The sequence below is a fragment of the Strix uralensis genome, chromosome 1 (assembly GCF_047716275.1).
Source record: "Strix uralensis isolate ZFMK-TIS-50842 chromosome 1, bStrUra1, whole genome shotgun sequence".
NCBI lineage: Eukaryota > Metazoa > Chordata > Aves > Strigiformes > Strigidae > Strix > Strix uralensis.
This window is the reverse complement of record NC_133972.1, coordinates 66,151,813-66,167,850: the sequence shown is the minus strand read 5'-3', so window position 1 is coordinate 66,167,850 and position 16,038 is coordinate 66,151,813. Positions and strand designations below refer to the sequence as shown.

General features: G+C 44.2%; 1 protein-coding gene across 4 annotated transcripts in view; it reads right to left on the bottom strand.

The window, feature by feature from the left end:
* Positions 1-16,038, bottom strand: part of LOC141943814 (mitogen-activated protein kinase kinase kinase 3-like) — an 84,425-nt gene that overhangs the window by 51,859 nt on the left and 16,528 nt on the right. For 2 of the 4 annotated variants that reach the window (XM_074869475.1, XM_074869468.1), the window contains exon 2: positions 9,958-10,037. The exons of 1 other annotated variant lie outside the window; for it this stretch is intronic. In XM_074869475.1, the coding sequence (XP_074725576.1) occupies positions 9,958-9,961 (4 nt within the window). In that variant the 5' untranslated portion in view covers positions 9,962-10,037. Of the gene's footprint in view, positions 1-1,769; positions 1,827-9,957; positions 10,038-16,038 lie in introns of those variants that run through there. One more of the 4 variants, XM_074869489.1, reaches the window with a different exon arrangement.

Sequence of the window (16,038 nt, the reverse complement as noted above, 5' to 3'; positions counted from 1 at the left end):
CTGAGACAGACCAAAGTCTTGCTCAAGACTATACAAATCCACAGCCAGAGCTAAATACATTAATGGAGCTTAAATTCAGAAAGGACTTAACTTTATCTAGCCTTGCTGGGTGTACGCAAAGGCCACAGAAATTCATCTAGCAGCCTCTACATCACAATCTTGACCTGGAATCATGCAAAACAGCCTCTTTCAGAAAGCTGTCCAGAGAGACTCAGTTTGAGGAGCTCACACACTTATTCCAATAACCTCTCAGTAGTGAATATCTCTCTCAATTCCAGTTTGAGCATAGCTTGCTTTGTATTCTACTCATTAGATCTTGACAGTCTTGTATCACAGAGACCCCACTATGAACAGAAATCTCCCCCTATCTTCTGCAGGTATTCACAGACTGTGACCTCATCGCCTTTTAACCCCTCTTCATTTAACTAAATGGAAACATGTAGCTTCTTACATTAGAGTAATCCTTAATTCATTCCTACTGCTCTTTCTGGTTGTCTTTTTTTTTTTTTTCTTTATGAAGAGCAGAGCAAACATCAGAGTAGCATACAACATTCAGTGGCCACAACACCTTTTCATTTCTATTTGCACTGTGAACATGGGGTAACAGAAAACTTGGCCCACACGTTACAGTGAAAGTTCACATCTACCGGACCAACAGCAACCTGGACTGCCCCCTGCCTTCATCAGAAGGTCAATGTCATACCAGTCCTGGGTTTGCTTTCGTGGTCCAGGGAACTAGACAAGACTAACCTATGTGAAAGCAGGTGTCAAAGAACTTGCTTGTGAAGACAAATGCTGCCTTTTCTCCAAAAGCCAAGGGAAAAATAGATTAAGAGAAACCCAGGATGTTTGGGTTTCTTCAGTACCTGCAAACACTGTCAATAGACACATACTGCCACCAGGATTCAGGCTATGCACAAAATACCAGGGGCAGAGGTACCAAGACATCATGGACTCGGTGATCTCAAGGGTCTTTTCAAACCTAAATGATTCTATGATTCTAAATAGCAGAAGGGATCAATTAGTAAGTAAACACTGTCACAGTGACTGTCCAGTCAATACTGAGGAGACCAGTGAGCTCGAAGCTCAAGAGCCTGACTTGGACTGTAACAGAAACCCCTAAGCAAGTAAAGAAGGGACCCAGACACTCTCATAGGCAGGTGCAGACACTCTTTTGCAACTCATCCTCCTAGAAGGGCTGTCTGTGAATGACCTGTGGCAAAACAGACTGCTGCATGCATCCACCTATTGAAAGATGCAGATAAACCTCCATGGAAATTAAGCCCACATGTACAAATCATTTTGCCACTGTCTGCAGCGGTGTCCAGTATCTGATAAAGAGAAAAATTATCCAGCTACTCTCCCCTAGTCCAGATTACTGTGCACTGCAGCAGACACACCAGTGGAGTATGTTCCCTTTGCAAGTCAAAGGCTCGCCAGCAGCTGGATCCTGCTGTCGTTCACCCTCCTGCAACCCCACCCAAGGGATGGCAAGGTCACCCCTGTGTATGACTCAAGGGCAGGGCACAGCTCAGCAGGTCGAACAGAGCAATTATACATGAGGAAGTGAGGAAAGACCCTTCTGATATGCAGGATTTCTTGGCAGGAGTTTGCTCACTGACGTCTTATGCTTGGGACAGACAAATTCACATAGATAACTAATGCTTTGAGATGCTGGGGTTTCTTGAAAGCACATTTCTCCTTACCAAGGAATTATGATGCTAAAAGGTGCACCATCTAATAGGTATAGAAGATTATTAATAATTTACCTGACAAATCAATGGTAAACACTTCCTCTCCATAAATGGCATCATTTTGGACTTTGAATTTTGCCTTTATAGCACAACCAGTAACCCCTGTGTGAAAAGAAACAAAATCAAACCCATGAGAGGCTTTTGACAGCTACAGATGTCCATCATGCCAAATGCCCCCCCCAAAATCTGTAGTTTTAGGGTACAGTTATACCATCTCACAGACCCTTTTCTCAGGGGTAAAACTCATTTTGAGGGTTCCTGCCTCCTATTCCCCCTCTGCTCCATGCTATCCCTCAGGTGACACAAACAACTATTCATAAAATTGCACAGTCAACAGATCAGAGAACCTGCTTAGATCAAAACCAACCCTTCCCTTTACATCCCCTTGCAAAAGGGGACAGAAATTAGTGATCAGGAATGGGTTTGGGGGGAAGGCAAGAATCTTTTTTAAAAAAGCTAAACCAGTTATTTTTAAAACGATAATTAGTAAAACTGTAGATCACATATATAACTAATTCTGATCACCACAATGACAGGACCCAACCAGTCCCCAAAATACTGAAGTACTAAAATAAGCAAACACCTCCAACATAATACTAAGTGATTGGACTCTTTAACACGTCTGTAAGAGCATTGAGAAAACAGCAAAAGAGAATAAACTGTCAATTAAACAAATATTTTATGTCATAACATATTTGAGATCCGGGGTGTGAGATCATGAAGAACTTCAACTGCCCTCTGAACTTCCCCAGGGAAAACCAAAAGCTAAGGTAATGCTACTGGGACTGCACCTCAGTTTAAGTAAAGCAAGAGCAATGCCTTTAAAACACTGAGTGATCAGTACCTTACAAACACTAAAACCAAAATTTTTCAAGGGCATTGAATGGCAAGTTTTATCAGTTATGTAAAAGTTTCAGTGGCTAAGACACAAATCATCAAAGAAATTTCTCTTGATGAATGCGAAGAGCTGTGGCACAATACTGACATACCCTTGTCCCAGAGATTTACTGGGGACTTTTGCAATGGAAAAGGACTCAGGATCCAAAAGGTGTTTGGTTTAGCTCAGCAGGGAGGGAAAGCAGGGTTACGTCTGCAGTTCACCACAACCCTCCGCTCCCAAAATAGCCGTCCCTCTGACAGTGCCGCACGCAGTAAAATTCCACGGGATCAGAGCCACCAGCAGAGCTCTCTCATGCTCTACAACACACTGCCATCCTCCATGGCCCCATCCCCACGCACACTCGTCACCACATGTTCCCCACACATCCCTGCAAAAGCTGAGGGCAGCGAAGCCCGGGTAAGAAGCCATTTTCCCCCTAGATACAGCCCGTACAACATACTGACAGCTGGATTCCGTTAGCTCAGGGATGAGGGCATGTAAACTCCCCAGTGTTACAGGATGAGGAGAGCTGCTCAGAGGCTGCACTGTGCTGGGTATCAGAGCTGGACAGCTTAGAGATGGGCAAAAATCTTTGCCCTTGTGGGGTTTAATCCTGTGGCTTTCAGATAACGGCTCAGGCACAAAACCTGATCTCCTTCCCTCCTTCTCACAGTCCTCCTACTCCAGCAGCATGGTGTTGCTGGGCCTTGTAACAACCTGTGGGGGTCCAGCCAAGGCACCCCACACCCTTCAACCCTCCTCAGCTAATGGAACAAACATCTGACCTAAAATTGGGTTGCATATGGTGGGGGGAAATATTTGCTGAAGAGGGCAGAATTGGGGAAAACACATACTGCCCCTCATATCCAGACAGCGAGTTGGATCCTGGAACATGAGACATGATGGTTCAGTAATAAAAAACACACCAGTTTTTAGCAACATAAAGGGTTTCAGTGCTTCTCCAGCATTTACTGACTGACCCCGTACCCTGTCACCGCAGGGAGGTGGGGCATAGCCCAGGCCCAAGCCACCATGGCACCCTGGGCTGCAGCAGGGTGCACAGGTCCAACCGTGTCCCAGGCCACGCGGGACAGGACAAGACCCTGGTGTACCAGTCATACCCACCATGTCTCTAAGAAGTCACCCCTCAAAAGCCTCTCCAGCCCCCAGCAGGTGTCATTTTGCTGCCAAAAGGGTGGCAGCATGGTGCCTAGCCCTGAATCAGTCTCCAGCACCGAGCGCACCACGCAGGGCTAGGACCCACAAGATGAGTTCTGATGAGCTCTATGCTTCTTAGACTATTTTATATTTAGTCAACTAATCAAGACCAGAACCCAAGCCTGGCCCTGTGACCTTCCACAGCTAACTGCCAGCTCACCGTCTGCTTCATCCATACCACCTCGTAGGCCCCCAGTCAGCTCCCCTACACCCTGGGCTGCTCCCTATAAGGGGAGTAGATGAGGCCACCACGTTGTGGGGGAGGAATTTGGCCATATCCACATGTGCAGTGCCAAAGCATGGGCCATGACACATTTTGTTGGCTATCACAGGTGTAACTGGGTAAGCTGCTTGGCTCCTAAGCACCTCTAAACTTGGCTGTGAAGCAGAAACCATAATGCAGACCGTGTTTACAAACCCCTTTGAGGCACACAGGGAACAACAAGAGCGCATCCTAGTCCCCTACTACTGAAGCTCATAAAGAGATCTAAAGCATGATGAAGATTAAATAAGCAAATCTATTAGCCAAAGAGCAAGCATTTACCCTACAGAGCACCAAAGAGAAACTTAACTCAGCCTTGACCATTCCAGATGCCAAAAGTTTCCCAGCCCTGACCTGGGTGGCTCCCAGTTGCAGCCCTTGGGAAGACAGGAGGCACAGACAGGAATACAGCAGTGAGAGTCAGGGCTTTCCTAATGAAAGCACAGAGTGCTGCAAGATAAGCCATGCTAAATCTCTGCCTCAGAATCATTTAGGTTGGAAAGGACCTTTAAGATCATCGAGTCCAACCATAAACCTAACACTGCTCTTGGACAAACCCATTGTTTCTCATTTGCTTTTGCAGATTAAAGTTAGTCTAGGAAAACTGCAGGCAGGGGCTAGACCCTTCAAAAGCAAAATGAACCACATTTAAGAAAATGTTGTATGCCTGTAGCTCTGCTGAGCATCAAAAACACACAAAAAAAAAAGGCTCTTTGGTTTTACAGCATGATGCTTTTTCTCCCACAGCATCTGCCTGCAAAACTTACCACTTCAAAGGTACCAGGTACTGGTTTCTCTCTCTCACCCCACAACAAACTTTCACAACTTTTTTGCTAACCCTGCCCTTTGCTCCACAGACACTAGCTACCTTTTCCTTTAATGGATTAACATAATTAAATTAAACTTGGGCAATTTTTCCAGCCTGTTTTCCTGCTAAGCTTAAAATTTGCTCCTTCTGAAGAAGGGTTTATGTGCCTAAGAGGCAGCCTGGTTTTTTCCACCTCTATCAGTTTGGTCTAATAAAGGATATTACCTCTCCCCACAACCCATACCTCTCTCTTGAGCACACTTGAAAGGAGAAGAATGTTTACCCAGCAAGAAACATAGCTGGCAAGTTATTTCCCCTGACTGCCTCCGATACCTTTGAAGGTTATTTGCAGGCTCATAAAGACCTCTTTCTCCCTCCCAGCCCAGCTACTTCCAGTGCTCAAAGCCACAGCCCAGAGCCTGTGAACTCCTAACCTGTTGCTGCAGCAACGGATGCAATGTCCCAAATACAGCAATGCAGGTCCAGTCCCACTTTCCCCGGGTGCCCAAAGTGTCTGGCGTGACCCTAAACAGGAGGTCTGGGTGCAATGGGTATGGTGCCAGGAAAGGGAGAAGGAAACACGGACACTTTGTAACTTGGACACCTCTTGAAAATGACAAAACCCAAGCTAAAAAGCCTGATGTGCCTTATTATAAGATAAGCTACTGCAATTCAACCTGATTTTTTTTTAATAGCTCTCAACATACAAAGAGAAAGTGAAGAGCAAAACCATTGCCTTAGACTGAAGAATAAGGAAACTGAGGCATGGGAGAACTGAGACATCAATGCCTGCGTGCATGGGGATAGGGAAAGTCAATCTGTTCCCCCCCCACCAACTGGGGCAGTTCTCTCAGTCTCAACAGCCTCCAAAAAACCACTGAATTGGGTTAAATGGTCGGACAGTGGCTATGCAAACAGGTCCCTGTCCTCCTTCAGCAAGAGGCCAGCCTGCAGTCTTCTTCTCCAAACACACCCACTCTGTTAAGGCAATACTGTAAATAAGCATCATTCTCCCATCTCCTGCACCTCAGGTTACCTTTCTGCCGAAGCAGAAGTCACACTCGCTCCAGAAAAGTACTAAAGACCTAAACCTTTGAGTTATATGCACATACACTGAAGAGAACAGGTAAGTGTTCCTCGAGGTTTTTATCATCAGAAACACATGCATGCACACAGCGTTTTACAACCAGAATTAAGAACACTTAAATCAATTTTAAACAAAAAGAAAAAAATTAGGTGATAAACAAGCTGGTGTTTTTTATACCAACTTCTACATTTTTTTTATATTACTTTTACTGTGATGTCGTGTTTAAACAGCAATTTTTAAACACTATTGACCATGGTCCTTCCACTGTATTGTATTGGAGACATGGACATCTTTGTAAGTGTCATATGCACTTGCTGGTCCACAGCTACATTTTGATCAAATTATAAAGAGATCTTGGACCCTCATGAAGAGGTGGCAGATGGAAATGGACTGCAAGCTGGAGGAACTGCTCTGTGCCAGGAGTAAGAGTTGGGACGTTCTGCTTTAGGACACCCATGTTCTTCACTCCAATTTTTCTCTCATAATCAAGGCTGGAAGAGGCAGGTCTTGGACTCTTTGATGCCTGAGAAGAATGGCAATGCAACAACCATGTTAAAAATGAGTTTATTGTTCTTCTAACCAGCAGGAATTATAGTACCAAACTGACAGCGGATAACCACTTCAGGCTCCAGTTTTGGATGATCAATGTCCAGCAAGGTGTGTTGGGGACTAGCCTTCCTGAAGATGTCTCTCTCAGATTCACCTCCATACCCAAGACCTGACCCACTCAAGAAACATGTGGTCAGCTTCTGAAGCAGTGACTGAACACCTACAGCATGGCCACATCTCTCCCTCTAGAAATCACAGTCCTTCCAATGCCATTTCCACCTACAAACCATCCCACTGTTCTCATCACCTTCCTTTTCCATACAAAGAGTCAAATGCTTCAGTACAAATACAGCTGTTACACATCAGGAGTAAAGTGTCCCAGGACAACACTAAATGGGAGCCCAAGTGGTTTATTGAAGACCAAAGCATGAAGCAAAATCAGAACAATTCAGTCCTGAGATCCTATGCTGTATTCAGTTGCTCTTCCTTCCAAAATTAAGCCCTCTGATCTATCCTGCAGAGATACATCCAGGTCCTTCACAAACAGCACTAAGAGAATAAATAACTTTTAAGTGACATGGTCATGGTCATGTCTACACATCATAAGACCCAATGCCAAGGACCTCTACTTAGGCTGGCCCCAAGCTGGCGCATGTAGAGATACTGTCTTGAACCTGCAACAGCAGAGCAACCTACCTGCAGTGCCAGGATGCCACAGCTGCAGAGGGCTAGTCCAAGCACCACTGCACCGCATGACCCAACCAAGCTGCTATGTCAGAGGTGCAGCCCACGGAGATGCCAGAACTCCCCACTTCCCATCTTGCGGTCTCCATCAAGGCCATGCAGCTTTCCTAGAACATGTCCAGGAGTGAACAGTCCTATGCTGTACTCTGAGATACTGAGTAGACTATAAATAGGATCCTAGGAAGAAAGGCAAACCCAGAATAGACCTTCAGAGATCACTTCATCAAACACACCTCTTCTGTGGTCGACCAGAACGAAATAAGTGACATGACTGCAAATTCCCTGCTCTTCCCTTGAAAATGAGTAGAGGAAACAATCACACATATGAAAGGAGGGGGGGAAGTGAAACTAACAAAACCTCAAAACTTAGCCTAATTTTCTGTGTGTCAAAGCTGTTGCAAAGATCCTTTAACTAACAAACACCACTTGGCAACACTGATCAAGATACACATCACTTCATCTCTCTCTCCCCAACAGTCAAGCCAGAGACCAGACTCAGGACCACACACTTTCTGAAGGCAGTCTGGCAGATCTCACTGGTCACTACACAGGCACTGATGCTGTGTTAAGTGATGAGCTATAGCAATGCTCCAAGCAATGACCTTTGGGGAAAGGGACATGCACAGCACCTTCCACGCACACACAAGTGTAAGCAGAGCTGCAAAACTGCACAAGACTCCTACCAATTCAGCTTGCCTTCCCAAAAAACAGTCACAGTGCCTTGCAAAAGGGTGCTCTCTTCACTACAGTATTCCTGCAATTATTGCTTCCCCAGTGCATCCATATTATGTTTACAGCTGACAGTTTGAAGGCACCTTGAGCAGTTTATATCAACCGTACCATCTGTAAAAGAAGTCAAATTGACTAGCTGCTGAGAACTGGACTGGAGCCAGCAGCTCATGCCCTGCTGGTGCTCAGAGCAGGTCTGAACTTTCTGTCTTAAAAAAAAAAATAAAAATATTGCATTGACAAAGGAGTGACTTTTGCCTTCAAAGTGAAAATGTCTCTAAGAAATTTTGGGGTTTTTCACCAGGGATTTTAAACTGAAATTTGTCATTCTTTATATTGAAGAAGCAGGTCTGGACTTTCTCTTCCCTTCCTTTTTTTTTTTTTTTTTTTTACTTGGCTTTAAATTTGTCCTCTCCCCACAAAATCTCTCTTCTAGGTAACAGAAAGAACAAAAATCAGAGGGGTAAAGCCAGGATGGGGTCAATGCTGCTCTTCTACTTTCTCCATGGGGGAGGACAAACAGTTAAGGTGTGGCAGTGGCTTCACATTTTTCATTTTTTAAATTCAAACCACTATCAAACTCTGAATCACTTTTCTACCAGGTCTGGAAAGACAATCCCTAAATTTACTGGTATTCCCCCTGTCCTTTTGTTTTTTTTAAAAACACCATTTCAACCACCCCTGAAAAGTTTTGAGTGAAATTGTGTAAATGCTGCAAATGTAAAAGTGAAGTGCTCAGCTTCAAGCAGGACTCCAAGACCTCTTCTCCTTTCCTGGGTCAGCAGGTCAGGAAGCCATTTCAGGAGATAAATTTAGTCTCCTCTGTAACCTGCCTCTTCTGGTGAAGGGAACAGGATAATCCAATTAGTTCCACATGTTAATTGGGCATTGACACCCATGTGAAATAGAACCTGGCCTTGTTCTTCAACCTGCTGAGCTTTCTCTTTTCTGCAAAATTAAAGAAAGGAGCAGAAACCCCTACAGCTGCTGGAACTGCTACTGGTTGGCAGAATGGCTTGTAGACCAATTTGGAATTGTTTCTGTGGTCAATGTTAACACTGCAAAGAGCTTTCTCATACTTTGCCATGCTCACAAATATATGAAACGTTGGCTGAATCCCAAACCCAGCAGTGCTGCTGTCAGTAAGGCATGCATCTCCTGCAAAGGCCTTTAGCAGGGATGGGAAGACATCAGGCAACCCTTCCAGCTGTGTCCCACCTGTGTGACAGGTTACAAGCACAGTAGCAGAGCACGGACATTTTCCTGGAAGTGAGGTATGATTTTGCAAGAGTAATGGTGATAAGTTTGAGGGCCAATGGCATGAGAAACTGAAGGGGGGCAGGGGCACTCACACTTATCACCTGTTCATGTGATATGTTCACATGCTAAAACTGAGAAAGTCCAGCACTTCCAAGTGGTCCTGATTTCTGACATAACGAATTCTCTGTAGCAGTAGAGATAAGGTCAAAATCTTTATGTACCTCCAGAACTATAAATAATTTTCACTTTAAAAAAAAGTCTCCCTCAGCATCACAGAGCATCTGATACACAACTATTCCAACAGAAGAGGGGGAAGGTGCAAGTAATCCAGGTCACCAATTAGAAAAACAATATACTCAAGCTCTGTGTGAAACAGAAGCTTCCTTGGGAGAAGAGATACAAGGAATGAAGATGCTCTGTCCAGAAATATAAGGCAGACCTGGGAAGAGGCTACGCCTAGAACATGACACACCAGATCACACTGACGTTAAGAAGAGCATCTGTCCATTATAGCACCACTGAAAGGCAAAAAAACCAAAGAAAACAATGTAATATTCAGGCAGACCATCTTGGACGTGTCTCCCACTCTGTTATCATGATTGGTAGCCCCAGTCAAAATTAGCAGGCTGCAGAAAATTAATTGCTTCAGGGGAATCCAGTTCTTACCCATCTTTCCATCTACATCAGGCCTCCATTCCACCGGTCCCAGACACTTGTACCTTATCCTCCACTCTCAAGCATCCACCCTGTAATAACAAACATACACAGAGGTTACAGATTAATTTTGACATGTCAATGGGGACAGAGACTGAACAGGACCAGTCTTCACAAAGCATTTCCCCACCATCATGGGGGCTGGAGGAAAGAGAACCATTTAGTTCGGAATTGAGACCAGGAGTCTGCCCTCCTCTACACAACCCAAAGGTAACGCAGTACAAACCTGGTACCTTTATTGTTTTAAAATCTTGGAGTAAACAACTTATATTTGTGCCATAGGTCTCCTTTTGTTAAGAGCAGACTGTCTTTAATACATTATACTTGTAATGATTTTTGCATTAATTAATGCAACCTTAAAGCAATACCATCTTTAATACATTACATTTTGCAGCATCCCTATGGGATGACACTCACTTGGGGAACAGACTGACAGCAGGACATGGAAAGTCAGTCCCAGAGGCAGCCTGTATCAAAGCAGAAACCTAAATTTAGGCCTTCCAAATTCCAGCCAAGGTTCCTCAAGGCTGGACCAGCTTTCCTCTGACCGCATGGGAAAAAAACTGAGTCTAGGTAGCTCACAGCAGCAATATATGCCCCATACATCCTTCATGGCAGGCATGTCCCTAACAGCCCTCCCAGAGTCTCTACCTCTTGCCAAGTGCTACTCATGGCTATCTGCTTATCTGCCCAAAAACAATGCAGAAGTGGGTTCAGTTACCTGGCATGCTGCATTTAGCCAAAGCTCTGTGCCCAGCAAGGGTTGAGGCTTTTTTGCTCACCAAGAAACTTAAGAGTGTAAACCTGAGCCTACTGGAGCCAGTCCTGCTCTCTAGTGAAAAACTTCATACTAGACTGAATAAAGGCATAACCCACCTAAAGATGGGCACCTTTTAAAGAGCAGTGTGATAGAAGCAATCAGCAAAGACGAGTCCACTTTAGCTGACTGATAAGCACAAAGATTTCTTGGTTGTAAACCTGTGTGACAGCATGAGTAAATGGAGAAACGTCTCAAGCATTTCATCAGACTTGCATGGAGAGAATAAGACATTCCTGTCCTGCAGTCATGGCAGGCAACATTGACTCAATCGACAAGAGTTGTGCGCACCAGGACACAGACACAAATCTTGGAGTGCTATGTACCATGCATTGGGCAGAAACAGTAGAAAAAGGCACTCTGAAAATCTCCCAGCTCAGTCAAATCAATTTAAACACAATAACAAATCTGACGTGAACCAGGAATGATCACAAACATGGATTAAAACAATTTTCTGCAGCTCCGGTGCCTTGGTTTTGGCAAGCAGGAGGATATTTATCCAACCTATTTTGAGAGAGACAAGCAGGAAGGGAAAGCGATAAGAAAGCAGCAGAGGCGGAGACGTACATGTGCCCCAAAGTGCGTTGTTCCTTTTGCTGGTGCAGCTTCCTCTCTGGACAGCACCATTTAGCCTAAGAGCCCATGGCTGCCAGGGACTCTGCTCTGTCCGTTTTCAAGACAAAGGAGGAGGCAAGGAAATAATGAACAGGCTTGGAAAGGTCAAAAATCATATCTTGAGAAGGAACCAGTGAGTCTACGCAACACTGAATCCAGAGAGAGTAGAAACCCACCAAGAAAGCAGTGTAAAAATTCCATCTGATTATATCAAGAGCAGGAAACGGCTCAAATCTTCACCACTTTTGCTTTCAAAATTGATGCGACACTTTCAGCAATTAAGCTGCATGCAGAGTTTGCACCAAGGGCCACATGCAGATAGCCTAGATTAACCCTAAATTCCTGGGATAGCCCAGGCTAACTCTCCTATCAGTGTAATAGACTTTTCTAATGGCGTTCTGGAGACCTTCCAGACCTTTGCAATCCATATCTAGTTACAAAAGCATCCACCTACAGGAACTGTGCAAACGAACTCTGGAAAAAACAGGTGACCTTTCCATCAGCAGAGCCCTACCCTGTTTTCTTCTCCATCACCTCTGCCATAGCAAGCCCCTGAGATCCCACTGCCCAGCTCTTGTGAGCAAACCAACTCCGACAGACAGTGCAGGAAATCTCCATGGATACACGAGAGCAAAAAGATTTTCTATTTTAGCAGATCTCTTCAATCCTGAGGACAGCCAGCCTTCAAATTGGACTGCAAACACTGATGATTTCCGTGGCTTCCCAAAAATACATACCAGCAGCTTCCTGTTACAGAAGGACAAATTCCTGTTTCTAGTAGAAATTCTGTCCTTTTATTATCCCCCTTAAAAAACACGGGGGGGGGGGGGAAGGGAAAAATTTAAGAGGAAAAAAAGATGAAAAATCCTTTTTCTACTCCAATGAACTTCAAAGCAGCATCCCCCTTCTCCTCCCACTAAGCTCCCTGATCAGAGCCTTCAAGTGTTGGCAGTTTACAACACAAACCAGCAAGAGTCTAAAATGGCACTCCACCACTCCCATGGCTAGCAGAACCAGGCTCCACTGTAAATCTATGCTAAATCTCCACTGTCAATCTACAAACTACTGCCCTACTAACCTTGCCATGCACAAATGCCTCCTATCAAGCAATGAAAGTAAGAACTCAGCTAAGTGTCAGCTCCCAGGGATGTTGGGACAATGCAGTACTCATATTCCAGCTTTGTGTTGTGCACGCAAGAGACTTCGGTCTGCTCAGGAAACTGCTGGAGGTTACTTAACCTGCAGGAAAGCCCAGTATAGATGCTCTAATCTAGAATAAAAGCAGCTTTGATCTGACTGAGCAGAATAAAATTCTGCAGCATTAGTGGCTCAACATCATTACGGCTACATGAGTACAGAGTATGTGTATCCACACAAGAGCTATATGTAAAATTATTAATCCATTTAAAAAATTAATCCCAGCTCTTCCCTCTTCTCCCTATACTCCTGGCTGGGAAGGGATTAAGCAAGACTGAGTTCAAGGGAGACAACAGCAACGTACTGTCCAGCTAAACAAGACTCCAGCCTCAGTGCATCTAAGTTGTGGGAAGTAAAGCAAGGGAGGAAAGGATGGAGAAGAGCAATTTTTCCCTGGATGTGAGGGAAGACAAAAAAGTGACTGGAAGAGACTTACTGAAGGAAGGATGTAGGTGCCCCCAGCATTGAGAGCTGGGGTCACCAGCAGCCTACCATTGATTTGAAATGGGATTTACAGTATCATCTACCCCAAAAAGGGCTTTTCTTACCCCACAGAGGTTCAGCATCCAACATAAAACATGGCCTCCAAGTCTGGACATCTTGCCACTATTGCAGCATAAGCAAGTGGCATCTCCCTCTGAAGTTTATCATCCCCAGGCTTCCAGGGAAAGCAGCACCTACTTATTCCTGCCTGAGCACCACTTAACACTTTGGTTTGAAGGTGTAGGGACACCACTGTAAAAAAAAAACCAAAACCAACAACAAAAAACAACTAAGCCACAATTGCCCCTGAAATGTGGCTCAGCTGGAAAGCTACTCAAACGAGCATTGCTAAAATTGGGACTTTCCTTGTTTTTTCAAGCAGCAGGGAACAACATGTTGGGCTCAGAGAGTTTAACAAGCAAGAGTCAAGTGGAAAAAATCTCTCCTTTTTAAGAGTTGACCACATTAACTTTCTGCAAGTTTCCGGGAGTCCTGCCAGGGCACTGGAGTTTTGTATACTACGGAACTGTTAAAAATATTATTGTAAATGTTATTTTCAAAAAGCTTCAGAGGCCAGGGCTGGGGTAGTGTTAAAAACAACAGCAAAGCAAATGAGATTGTTTTAACGGTGAGAACACAAATGTATGCATGTTGATAGCTCAGTCAAACAGTCTACAGGCCTACAGGTTTCCTCAGATCATCTCAGCCTCATCCTTATAGTTTTGTCTAGACACTATAGAACATTTAACCTTGTGCACATAGAACTGCCCTGAAAATGGGATCCATATTTCAGGGCTACACAAGAAAACATCTAAATTTTGGTGACACTTCAGACATGTAAGACCCTATTCTTATGGCCTTTTCCACTCAGGTTATCCAAAGGATGCACCACACAGGGGTAGTCAAAAAGTAGCCACTTAAGACTATGTATCTATGTAGATGTGGCACTTAGGGACATGTTTTGGTGGTGGACTTGGCAGTGTTAGATTTATGGTTGGTCTTGATCTTTTAGGTCTTTTCCAACCTAAATGATTCTATGAGTGTGCAACTGGGATGGACTTTTTGCAAACATGCATGTAACAAGGCCAGGTTTGCAGGCATATCTCTCAAGTGGATTCAAGGGACAGACTCCACAAGCCAAAATGAGGAGAAAAAAAAGCCTTTTCTGAGCGTGCACTGATCAGCGTGCTAAGGAAGAAGTGACATGCATCAGCACAGCTCATGTAAGGAGCAAGCTAGTGGTCTGGGAACTACAGTGCATGAAACCCAACAAGCAATTCTATCTGAATACTCATCAGCTCAAGTTTTTTTCTCCCCATTTTTGGTCATGGCACCCCAAAACAGCTTAAGAACCTTTTTCACAAGGTATGTTGCTGGGAGAAGAGATCTGTGCTTCAGAGCCATCATGCACAATGGAGGATACCTTTAGTCAGTGATCCAGCCAATGCAGCTGTATTCAACAGCTGCTTCTGAAGAAAAATCTCCTGAGCCATCCTATTGATTCCAGCACAACATGTAGATAGAATAAGAGCTTTAAAACCTGCATGACTCCTGCTGTTAACTTCCATGACAGCCCTTTAAAATAGCCATTGAGATCTTAAAACCTCTGCCCTCTCAACACTTCCTCTTCTTGCAAATGACTTTGTAAATGAAATGCTGCAGACAGCATGCTCCAGTTTTTTTTTTTAGTTAGTTTCATTTCTTGCTTTACAGTAATAATCCTTTTACCAAATTCAGTGAAATAATCAGTAATATATGCTGGCATATAAAATAGCTTTGGTTTTGTATACAGATCTCAAACTTCTAGAAACCCATAAAACAAGCATGCAAATAAAAAGGATTAGAAAAGACTCAGCAAAAATCAGACAGCACAGCCCTATCAGGTCAGAGTTAATGTATTTTTTTATGTATTTAACAGACAAGTCAAGCAACGCAAATTTCCACAGAATACAGGTGGTCCCCACCTGTTTGGTTTTTTACTGGCACCAAGGTCTACACAGCGCAGAACTGCATTTCCTGAAGTCACGCTTGTTACAGAGAAACTGCCTCCTCCAGCAACTGGTGTAGCCAAAGCAATTTGCAGACATGGTGATTACACCCCAAAGCCCACCTCAGTCCCACCATACACTGTGCCTAAATGCAAATTTTTAAATCAGGCACTGAAGTGACAAAGTCTAAAGGACACTCTTCTGCAACCCACTACGTTCACCTCCTGGAAGCTACCTGAGCCAAGATCATTTGAATTCGCAGCCCTACCTGCTGAGGATGAAGGTCTGCAGCTAGAGGAGAGCACTGTTCTGTATCATTTCCCCTCTTACAGGGCAAAATCCTGTCCTCAGTTATCTGTGCACTTATAAAGCAGAGAGAAACCCTACTGCAAGTTACACCAATGGACACTCTCTGATTTCATTGAATACTCCCCTAAGTAAACACGACAAAGGAGAAGGTGTATCTCTATGTATAAGATAAAAGCCAATGCAGAAGAGTGTTGTAATTTCTTCCTCCTGCAGGTTTTCATGGCCTTATCTTTGTATTTCTCCTCAAATGACTGAAGACTTTGTGGGAGGGAAATTAAAACAAAAAAGCGTATCTGGAAAAGTGAGGCTTCGGGCCTCTTTCTTCTATGTCCCCGGGAAAAAAACAGGAAGAAGGAGAAGAAACCAAAAAAGAGAAATAGATACTAAAACCTTCAGGTGAAATATGCCCTCAGAAAAGCATTTGTCTCAGAGCAAAATCTCTCCTAGGAAAAGCAACTGGGAGAAAAGCATCTGTGCAGCACCAATCTGCTATCCAGCATCAGAAACGAAGAGTGTCCATGAACAAAGCTTTACGCCAAAGAGCTGCAAAACCAACATTGTGAAATGAAGGACCTGGCCTCAGAGCCGGCATCTGCACCAGGGACTGGGACACCCAGTTCTCCG